Below are 12,131 nucleotides of genomic sequence, written 5' to 3'. Positions count from 1 at the left end.
GTGGGCGGGACTAAGTCTTGAGGATAGGAGGCGAGGATAGGAGTCGAGGAGGGGAGTTAGAGAAATGAGAAAGGGCCTATATGTTAATGATGTAAACAAGGGAGTCAAATGGAGGCTTTTCAGCCGGGAGGGCGGGCGTAGACCATGTACATGCACAAAAACCTATATAACACACTACAGGAAAGGGACAACCCCACAAACATAATAGGGATCCTTTAATGAATTGAGGGTTTAGCAGGAATGTATAGAGTGATGCAGTGACGAGTCCTAAAACCCGGAAGTGAGTCAGCATTTTACCACTACTGGTTCCCTTGTCTCAGAGTCAATGGGATTTCTTCATAGGATTTTGGAAAATAGTTGGAAATAAGGTCTGTGGTTGACACAAATGTAAGAGACGGATACATCAGCAGTGACCCCACTGGTGCGAACCTGCTCTACACAGCTGTAGTTCAATTATAGCATAACGTTAGCATTTTTGCTTCTGGCGATTAGACATGTGGATATTATCCTGCTGAACAAAACGTGCATTTATCAAACAGGTTCGTTTTCCACAGACCTTATTTCGAGCTATTTTCCAATATCCTATGGAGAAATCCCATTGCTTTTTTGTCGAGGGAACCCATGCGCAGCTTACTTCCGGGTCGGCCTACAAAAAATACGTCATCCCTGCACCACTCTATTGAAGGGTGAATGTATGCATGAAAGAATGTGCTTAGGAAATGTCCTGTACAACAGAATCAGCTGATCTCTTCAGACAAATAAACACAATCAACATATTTTCCATACGACATACATGTACAGTGGGGCAAAAAAGTATTTAGTCAGCCACCAATTGTGCAAGTTCTCCCACTTAAAAAGATGAGAGAGGCCTGTAATTTTCATCCTAGGTACACCTCAACTATGAGAGACAAAATGAGAAAAAAAATCCAGAAAATCACATTGTCTGATTTTTAAAGAATTTATTTGCAAATTATGGTGTAAAATAAGTATTTGGTCAATAAGAAAAGTTCGTCTCAATACTTTGTTATATACCCTTTGTTGGCAATGACAGAGGTCAAACGTTTTCTGTAAGTCTTCTCAAGGTTTTCACACACTGTTGCTGGTATTTTGGCCCATTCCTCCATGCAGATCTCCTCTAGAGCAGTGATGTTTTGGGGCTGTCGCTGGGCAACACGGACTTTCAACTCCCTCCATAGATTTTCTATGGGGTTGAGATCTGGAGACTGGCTAGGCCACTCCAGGACCTTGAAATGCTTCTTACGAAGCCACTCCTTCGTTGCCCGGGCGGTGTGTTTGGGATCATTGTCATGCTGAAAGACCCAGCCACGTTTCATTTTCAATGCTCTTGCTGATGGAAGGAGGTTGTCACTCAAAATCTCACGATACATGGCCCCATTCATTCTTTCCTTTACACGGATCAGTCGTCCTGGTCCCTTTGCAGAAACACAGCCCCAAAGCATGATGTTTCCACCCCCATGTTTCACAGTAGGTATGGTGTTCTTTCTCCTCAAAGCACGTCTAGTTGAGTTTTTACCAAAAAGTTCTATTTTGGTTTCATCTGACCATATGACATTCTCCCAATCCTCTTCTGGATCATCTAAATGCTCTCTAGCAAACTTCAGATGGGCCTGGACATGTACTGGCTTAAGCAGGGGGAAACATCTGGCACTGCAGGATTTGAGTCCCTGCCAGCGTAGTGTGTTACTGATGGTAGCCTTTGTTACTTTGGTCCCAGCTCTCTGCAGGTCATTGACTAGGTCCCCCCGTGTGGTTCTGGGATTTTTGCTCACCGTTCTTGTGATCATTTTGACCCCACGGGGTGAGATCTTGCGTGGAGCCCCAGATCGAGGGAGATTATCAGTGGTCTTGTATGTCTTCCATTTTCTAATAATTGCTCCCACTGTTGATTTCTTCACACCAAACTGCTTACCTATTGCAGATTCAGTCTTCCCAGCCTGGTGCAGGTCTACAATTTTGTTTCTGGTGTCCTTTGACAGCTCTTTGGTCTTGGCCATAGTGGAGTTTGGAGTGTGACTGTTGAGGTTGTGGACAGGTGTCTTTTATACTGATAACGAGTTCAAACAGGTGCCATTAATACAGTTAACAAGTGGAGAACAGAGGAGGCTCTTAAAGAAGAAGTTACAGGTCTGTAAGAGCCAGAAATCTTGTTTGTTTGTAGGTGACCAAATACTTATTTTACCGAGGAATTTACCAATTCATTCATTAAAAATCAGACAATGTGATTTTCTGGATTTTTTTTCTCATTTTGTCTCTCATAGTTGGGGTGTACCTAGGATGAAAATTACAGGCCTCTCATCTTTTTAAGTGGGAGAACTTGCACAATTGGTGGCTGACTAAATACTTTTTTGCCCCACTGTATTTATAATAATTTATTTCTGCAGTCACATGAAACCTCATAATCAAGTTTTGTGACGAGATTTGTTTTTCGAATTTTACAAATGTTTCTCACATATTGTACAACACATGGGAACCTCATGATGTGATGTTTATTCGCTTCCTATTAGATTAAAAGAGTTGGTCAGTGACAACACTGTACTGTTGAAAGCAGAATTGATACTTAGCAAAAAATACAAATCAATAATATGTTGTGTTATAAAGATGACCTGTGTGCACGATCACATGCTGAGAGCAATAACTCAGCAAGCTTAACATGTCATTTTTTCTCGACTCAACATCGATGCTAGTTTGCTTTTCACATTGTGTGTTTGTGTCATTATGGGAATGATTTTTTCCTGCACACACCTGCTGTAACTGGCACTAGAAAAGGGTTTTGAGTACTTCACCAGGTGCCTATATATCTGTCTGTCTGTGGTCACATGTTGTCACTGCAAAAGTGTTGCATCCATGCAATATGAGGTCACAAAATGCTTGCGATCAAAATGAAGGCGTGTTCCGGTCAATGGGGGCCAAGGTGCCATGCCTCCCCCTGCACACACACACACACACACACACACACACACACACACACACACACACACACACACACACACACACACACACACACACACACACACACACACACACACACACACACACACACACACACACACACACACACACACACACACACACACACACACACACACACACACACACACACACACACACACACACACTCACTTTATGCCTTCCCCCCTGGTCCAATGTGGCATCTTGAAACAGGTATGTAGTTGAAGTCAGAATGAAGATTGAAGACAGAAATGTGCGTGGTTTTCAGGGGGACAGGGGGCCTAGGGTTGCAAAGGGGCGGAAACTTTCCGGTAAATTTCCGGAAACTTTCCACGTGAAGTTAAGTTGGGGAATTTTGGAAATATTCGATGCCCCAGGCTCTATTTGGCATTTCTTTACAGGTGTATAGTGTAAAATCAAAAGCAAGGCAAATCTCTAAAATGGGATGGGTCCAAGCGAGTAGGTAGTGGATTATGACGCGATCCATTGGTCATTGGCTCCTTCACCAATATACAAGCCTGGCCAGTCACGGCTGAAATGATCCTATTGCACGATGTTCTCCTGTTAAACTTTTTTTCCTTACGAATGAACAAAAGATTGATGTGTTCTTTTTTGGGGTTAACAGAAACGGGTTACCATTGTACAGAGTCAGGTTACATTTGTCCAGTCTTTGTGCTAAGTTAAGTAAATCACCTGCTATTAACTCTATATTGAACTATATTCTGATCTCACTCTAACAAAGAAAGCACAAGAGCCAAAACAATTTATTTTTGTGCAGATTATCCAGTGTATTGAGTCTTCAACCTCAAATCAAGACGATGTTAGACACCTGCTAAACTGCAAATATTCCCTACTCCCACAGTGGGAGCCCAACACTGATTATGTCTCTCTTCATCAGCTCTAATTGCCCATGTGAGACCCTCATTATGACTCTGCACGTTCTTTAAAGTCAGTCGCTGGGATCCATTTCAACCAGTTTGACAGGAAGTACAGTGAAGTTCTTCTAGAGGATCATATTGGATCTTGGGTGACCCAGAGAAAGTCCAGTCCAATTGGGTGCTGTGGCATTAATGATTAACGGTTCACTGTTGATGATGGGGTCTGCCGTACTTGACCTTTCCTCACGGCTGTATTTGCAACATGAGTAAGACCAGGCTTTAGCATCACGATAGCCTTGCAGTGCCCAGACAGCTGCACTGTTATCCCCTGGCCTTAGCAGCTGAGAGTCCTCCATCGAGAGCACAGGGGGGGAGGGGGAACTGTGTCCCAGCAAGACACAAAGGCTCCGGTCTGAGGGGCAAGGACTGAGGGCATGCTAGGCCAGGGTCGATTACGGATTACGATTAGGTATGAAAAAGTTTGATCTATAATTAAATCACGTTCCAGAAAATGAGGTGAACTGAGATGATTGCTTTTCCATGCCTGTGTTAAGCACTTAGCATTACTGTAATACGTTGCATGTAAAAGACATTTTTGTAGGCAGAGTAATCAAATCAAATCACATCCTCCGAGAGCTATCGTTTTTTATGTCGGATAAACTGCCATATGATTTGAATTTCCTGAACTAGACATAATGTCACAGACTCCTGTTCTTCCCAGCTGACTGTGTCAGACCTGAGAGGAAACATCTGTCCACTGTATCTATGATAGCAGTGCTTAGCTATTATCTGTTCTAGTTTCAGTTTGCATTACAAAAAGCCCTATTGTTTTGATGAAAAAAATGCACCCCCATCATTGAATTTGTTTTCATTAATATAGCTTTTTCAGCAAGAACGTTGTTTACCTCCATGAGGCTGTACTTCCACACGTCATTACTTTGAGCACAAATACTAAACTTTAGCATGTTCGAAAAGTGGGTATAATAAAATGTTCAGTATTTCAGAATGCTAACATACGTACTTATTAGCTCTTACTAACACAAATTAGTCTTGCAGTTATAAAATCAAAAGTGAAAGTATTCAACAAATTGTCACCTGATTGATGCGCTAGCTAGATGAAAGTAAAAAACAAAGTTCTTACATTTCATCCTGAAGGGAACACGAACGTGTATTTTGAATGTCATGACAAACCATTCAAAAGTTGTTGGGATATTTCACACAAAACCACAAATGTAATCAATGTTCAAGGGGCCAATGTGAAACCAGAGCCCAGAGCTGGCAGGCTCTGTTGTGATCAGTTCAACCATTAGAGATGTCCTGCCCCTTAGCCTATCACGTAGGAGTGTGTGGGAGAGAAACTCCCCCTGGAGGGAACTTTTAGTCTTTGCAGACCATAACATGCAAAAAACACTACAGGAAAGGGAAAACCCCAAAAAGTATAATTAAAAGGATTTATTCTGTGGGCAATCAATCTAATACGTTAACTTATGTTGAGATATTTCAGTCTGACTAAAATAACTATTTGAATATACAGTACGATATATATACCACACCTATGAGCATAATGTGTGCACATAAACAAATGGACACACACACACTTTGTAAAGCACCAATGGGTCTTTGGTGGTCTTTAAATAGAGCACTTGATTCTAGTGAGGCATTTTCTCACTGGAGAGTGTCCAGAGACTATAGGGTCAGGGAGACCTGAGAGAGAGAGAGGTGGATTGTGGGTGGGTTTTGCAGGGGGGGAAAAAGAGAGAGTGTGGGGTCACAAAAAATGGTGCTACACATTTCTTAGAAACCAGAGCGCGTGTCTGTCAGTAGCCGGCCGGGACACTGTACCCCACACGTCGGAGCTTTGGGATTAAATGCGTATTCTCCTGTGAGAAGAAATATAGGGAGGTAAGGACAGATGAGACACATGAGTAGGGACAAGTCTCACAGGACAACAATCTCTGACGTTTGACCCTCGGCGTCCTTTCCCTAATGTATCAAACAGCCATAGGAAGATTGTGGCATTAAGTAACAGAGTGTGTTTGTGTGTGCAGTATTATGAAAGCCAAACGATAACAAATATCTCCGATTCAAAGAATACAGTTGCTTGTTTCCAGGAAGAGGGACGGGGAGGGAAGACCCGATAAGGCAGTTCTGAGAAGAAACACAAATACTAGAAAAATAAAGTGAAATGTGTGAGTGAGAGAGGATGTGAGTGAACAACAGAGTGACCTTAAAAGGCCAAACGGTCTTGCCGGTGACTGAATGAGAAAGGGGGGCCTGGGGGTTATCTCTGTGAAGCGCCTCTGTATTTATAGATCATCTCAAAAAAGATTCCCACCGCCCTTTTTCTGACCCTCTCAGTCGCCCCTCCCCTGTTTTCAATTAGCCTCTGATGGGTGGAGTAATGCAATCAGGAGTGACTACAGCTCGCAGGGCGCTCCTCGCTCAGTCTGCCCCAGACTCCTCACAGGCACACACTCCTCAGACAGGAAGGTAAGACTTTGTTCAACTGCTCCATCCATCCACTTGTCCATCTTTCCCTCCATCCATCCTCTCACTGGTCTTCACCCACCATGTCTTCCATTCCTCGGACACACAGCTGCTCCCTGTGCTCCACCTGTCTGCCTCCCCACCCACTTTCTCCCTCTCTTTTCCACCTGCACAGTACCTCCACCTTTTCCACAGCCTCTTCTCACTCCCTGCTTTCTATCCTCGTGTCAGAGACTTCCAATTTTTCTCAAACCATTTTGATCATCTTTCTCCCCAAAAAACACGAAACCCCTGTTCACCCCTGTTATCATTTCAACCCCTTCTTTCCTCCCTTTTCATCACACTTCAGCAAAACTGTGTTAGCAAAGGTGTCAGCTCCTCAATTAGTAGTATACACTTATGCTGACTGTTGCATTGCTTTTGTTTTGTGTGGAATTTCTAGCAATTTTTGTAGAGATTCTTGCAGTCAAACTTTTCAAATGCACCAAAATATCTTTAAATACAACAACTTATTGATTTGAAATGTTTCTGTACATATCTCTCCATAGAAGAGGAATGCTATACCCGTTACCTTTTCATTTTACACTTGCTGAAATGCGTCTGGTTGAACAGCAAACTGTTAATTAAACTACAGTTCCTTTCCTGGAAAACGGTAACTCAAGGTTTTAGCAGGAACATTGTCAATTAAGAGCTTAATTTGATTGAACATTTAATTCCATTATTCACTCACAAGGCTATTATTAGTGACTGTTGTTTGTACTTAATTGTTTGGAGGAACAGAAAATGATGTGAGCTAGCTGTTTAAAGGTCAAAGTTGGAGAAGGTACTGGTTTATGATTTGATTTCTTTTGATGGTTGGATAACATTGTTAGAGAGACGTATGGATCCTTAGATCTTTGGGCTTCTTGAGCTATATAAGGCACTGAAATGCATCTTTTTATAGCTTGATTCACAACTATTTCTTGCTAAATCTGGACAATAAACCACCAAACTGTATCTTTAAGAGTTACAACTTTCTTGGCTGCACGGTGGTCAAACACTTGCCATCAGTTTGGCATTAAGCGATTTGCACTGAGAGACTCCCAGGTGGGCAACATCAAAGAGACCCCCAAAGCTGGGAAACAGCTGCATTACGTGTCTGAATAGCTGAAGGTTTTATTTGTGGCAGTCGAGATTATCCTTTTTTTATTTTTAGGAGTCAGATAAATCCTTATATAAGCTAGGTGAGTCATGGTGGGAGCAGTAGACAATGAGGGAATGTGGGGAGGGGTTGAGAGTAACTGGGAGCAGAAAGGACAGGCAGATTATACGTCTCAAACTCGGCCAGATAAAAGATACCAACGTCTACAAACCAGCCTGTGGGATCACTGAGGAGGGAATACACAGGGGTTGCAAATAGATCCAGAAAGGGTGAGAAGCTCAGGCACAATGAAACAGCAAGATAAAAGGAATAACAACCGAGGAAACAGAGGAGAGCAGCGCCATGTATAACAGGAATGAAAAATACAGTAAACAAAAGAGTGGTCACAAGAAATGGGAAATAAAGTTTGGGTTTCATTTTTTTCATTTTTTTTCTAGCCTTCCTATTTTGTCAAAGCCTTTCCAAGTACATTATTCGTTTAATATCTTCTAAATGCTTTGGGTTGCATGTACAGCTTTACTGGACTGCTTGTTTCTTCTCTCTACCGTTCATACTGCATACACACTCAAATATATAGCTTACACTATCCTCAGTCCACAGATAGTAAGAGAATTTAGACACAGGTGGGATAACCAGGGGGCTTAACAGCCCGCCCGCAAACAGCTGCAGATTGAGAGTAGCCGTTATTACAAGTGCCATTCAAACCCATGTATACTGCACACACACACACACACACGCACACACACACACACACACACACACACACACACACACACACACACACACACACACACACACACACACACACACACACACACACACACACACACACACACACACACACACACACACACACACACACACACACACACACACACACACACTCACGTACACACTGCATGATGACAAGGGACACAGTGATCTGGTGTTGACAGCTGGACGTGAGGTGATGGGTCAGTGTACAACAGCATGGTGAGCGGCGGTATGCAAAGGGGGCCAAAGTTGACTGTCTCTAAGCAGGCCTGATAGGGGATATTTATACCCTCCTCATCTGTCACCTTCTCGTTCTGACAACGAGAAGAAAATGAAAGACGGCTTAGAGACATAAGGGAGGAAAATGTAAGGAACGAAACTAGTAGTCTTGGAAAATGTGAAATTCACGATGTACGACAAATTGCTTTCTGCTGAGTGTCAGTGCCACTGCAATTATGTATTTAAAGGGAATCGGCAAATCGTAAAACTTTCTGAAAACCTTAATGTTGTTTGGAGAATAGGCTGTGGGAAAATGATCTCACTGAAGCTGTTCCAAATGCTGAATGAACCAGATGGGTCACATGCTTTTGACTGAATACTTCCTCTCCTCTCAGTGTCTGTTGCTTTGTGTGTTCCTCTCTCTCAGGTGAGTGACTCCGGTTCAAAATGACCGAGCGCTACGACTGCCACTACTGCAAGGAATCCCTGTTTGGGAAGAAGTATGTTCTGAGAGAGGAGAATCCTTATTGTGTGAAATGTTACGAGAGCCTTTACTCCAACACCTGCGAGGAGTGCAAGAAGCCCATTGGCTGCAACACCAGGGTAAGAGATGTCACAAAATACACTTTATATACGAGCCACAACAACACGCGCTTTCTGTTTGATTCTGTCCTTAAAACCATCAAAGCAGGCTCTTTCTAACTATCTGTCTGATGTTCTCTCAGGATCTGTCGTACAAGGACCGCCACTGGCACGAGGAGTGTTTCATGTGCTTCCAGTGCAAGCGCTCGCTGGTGGATAAGCCCTTCTCCACCAAGGATGAAAAGCTCCTGTGCACCGAGTGCTACTCCAATGAATATTCCTCCAAGTGCCACCATTGCAAGAAAACCATCATGCCAGGTAGGGAGACAGAAAAAGTGCCACATATTAAAGTTTAACCACAGGTAGTAGACGCAACACGTAGGAAAATCCCATTTCTGATATGAAACAAGCACAAACTCAAAATTGTGCAACGACTAGACACATGCATCTAGGGCAGTGGTTCACACACACACACACACACACACACACACACACACACACACACACACACACACACACACACACACACACACACACACACACACACACACCTTTAATGAAACACAGAGACCCAGACGTAATAGTACAAATGCATCATATTATTTTTGAATCAATAATTTTTCAATTTTTCAATTATTTAAAAAAAAAATCTTTTTCTTTTATAACCATTTTTCCTCCTGGTCTCTCGCGCCCCCCCTCCCCCTGGCATGCCTCTGCGCGCCCCCCACTTTGAGAAGCACTGATCTAGGGAGACCACAACAAAGGGTTCAAGAGTTATAAAAAGGGGGCGGGTCTTAATTGTAGCTTGCAAATGAAAAATGATCAATGCTGATGCAATGATGCCTTAATGTACAACAGATTGGCCATGGTATGACTAGATGATATGCCCCTTATTATCTCAGCACCACAAACTGATTTAGCCAATTGGCCTCAACACAAACCTTCACAAACACATATTTCAGCATTTTAGGAAAAAAATGATTCCACCAGAGGGTTGGAAAATGTTTGTGGATCAACTAAACAACTGAGCTATACAGCAAAAACAGTCACGGTGTATCTTTGAGCGTCAGAAAGAGAAGAGTCTGTGAATGCTTTGCACATGACCGCCTTAAATCTAAAGGCTCCTAAATGTTTCTGTTATGTTTGACCTATATGTAACAAATTAGTGTAACTTTGTTAGGTGAGATGTGCAGAGCAATTGTTATATCAGTCTTGGACCTACTCATAGTAACTAGGTATGTTATTGAATTACAGTTTCTAGAGAATCGTCTCTTTGCTAATTATTACATTAAGTGAGCTGATGCCAAGCTCAGAGGAAATGCAAAGAGGCTACATTTAGATATAATACAGTTAAGCGTTAGTTAATGTAAGGATGAAACGTATGTGCGTTCATGTGCAAACAGTCTTTGTTGATTGGATAATTCATATCCTGCAAGACTCCTAAAGATGTCATGATATGATGACCTTTTGACATCTGGAACATGTCAAAGTTTAGGAGAACTGACAATGTGTGTGCGTTAAACATGTTTAGGGAACGTGTTCGTGTGTCATTTCGAAAATGTATACCTGCCCTGTGTTTCTTGTATTCGTGGGAGCATTGCTGTATTATTGCTTGAGAGCAGGTAATGTTTCCGCATTGTTGTTTGGTGGTGCGCAACTAAATAATGATTCATCTCAACTATTTGTTTGTGTTTTATTGATTCCTCTCTGTTTCATTTTTTCCTGTTGTGAGAGTTGATTTGCCACAACACAATCAGTCAGGACACATGTCTGCTTGAGCACCATGGGAATAAACTGTCCCCATTGTTTTAGGCCAAGTTTCTGATGCTTTCTTTTGGTTGTCTTTGCATCCTTTCACTAACTCCTTCCATTCATTTACTGTTGTGTTTCTCTGAAGGCTCCAGGAAGATGGAGCACAAGGGGAACAGCTGGCATGAGACCTGTTTCACCTGCCAGAGATGCCAGCAGCCCATTGGCACCAAGAGCTTCATCCCCAAGGACAACAGTAACTTCTGTGTGCCCTGCTACGAGAAGCAGTTCGCCATGCAATGTGTGCACTGCAAGAAGGTAGGAAGCAAGTACTCAATTCTCCATCTAAACTCAAGGAGCAATGATTCCACTTGTATGTGTAACAATATGACACGCTTGTTCCCTCTCATCAGCCGATCACCACTGGCGGTGTGACCTACCGTGACCAGCCCTGGCACAAGGACTGCTTCCTGTGCACCAGCTGCAAGCAGCAGCTGTCTGGCCAGAGGTTTACCTCCAGGGATGACTTCGCTTATTGTCTCAACTGCTTCTGCAACCTCTATGCCAAGAAGTGTGCCTCCTGCACCACCCCCATTAGCGGTAAGCACAATTTAATTCATTATGCATGGGTGTACTTGAATCGAAAAAGGAGTGTTTTATGAAATGCTTAAACGTTTGGATTTGTTCCTATCCTTTCAGGCCTCGGAGGCAGCAAGTACATTTCCTTTGAGGAGCGCCAGTGGCACAACGACTGCTTCAACTGTAAGAAGTGCTCCGTGTCTCTGGTTGGCCGTGGCTTCCTCACCGAGCGAGATGACATCCTGTGCCCAGAGTGCGGCAAGGACATCTAAATCAGTCTGAAGGAGAGGAGCACATCCAACTGGTGGTAGAGGATAGAGGAATGACAGATACAATATATACCTATATAAGAGCACAGGGCATAGCATCTTTAAAACCTAGCATTACTATGGATTGTTACATGCCACAGAGTACAAACTACTAACAGCCTTATTTGGATTTAGAAAGTTTATTTATGTTAAATGTTAACTCTTTAAGAAAAGTTGTCACAAATAAAGTGTTGGCATTAATGTGAAGACCTTTGCTTATTGAATATGAAACAGCAACCAGTTAGCAGATAGACACTGAATAAAGCATTTTGAAATGAATCTACGATGATTATATAGCCTATCCGCTTTGACGTGTTAATAATTATTATTGCTTTGTGCATGGACTAGCTTGATGTGAATGAGTTGTGCTTTTACCAATTAAATATATTAAAGTGTGTCTTTACTCTGATTACTGCCCACTGTAGCAGTGCACGAAACCACATGTATTTCACACAAAAAAGGGTT

The 12,131-nt window shown here is 42.6% G+C and overlaps 1 protein-coding gene across 1 annotated transcript; it reads left to right on the top strand.

Moving 5' to 3' along the window:
- Positions 1–6,214: 6,214 nt before the first annotated feature.
- On the top strand, positions 6,215–12,063 carry fhl2a (four and a half LIM domains 2a). Its single transcript, XM_079663781.1, has 6 exons — positions 6,215–6,338; positions 8,876–9,051; positions 9,174–9,348; positions 10,928–11,097; positions 11,193–11,379; positions 11,479–12,063. The coding sequence occupies exons 2-6, from the start codon at positions 8,896–8,898 to the stop codon at positions 11,628–11,630; spliced, it is 840 nt and encodes a 279-aa protein (XP_079519907.1). The 5' UTR covers positions 6,215–6,338; positions 8,876–8,895; the 3' UTR covers positions 11,631–12,063.
- Positions 12,064–12,131: the final 68 nt, after the last annotated feature.

The sequence above is a fragment of the Notothenia rossii genome (genome assembly GCF_949606895.1).
Source record: "Notothenia rossii genome assembly, chromosome: 2".
NCBI lineage: Eukaryota > Metazoa > Chordata > Actinopteri > Perciformes > Nototheniidae > Notothenia > Notothenia rossii.
Note: the sequence above shows the minus strand (reverse complement) of the source record. Positions and strands in the feature narration are given on the sequence as shown.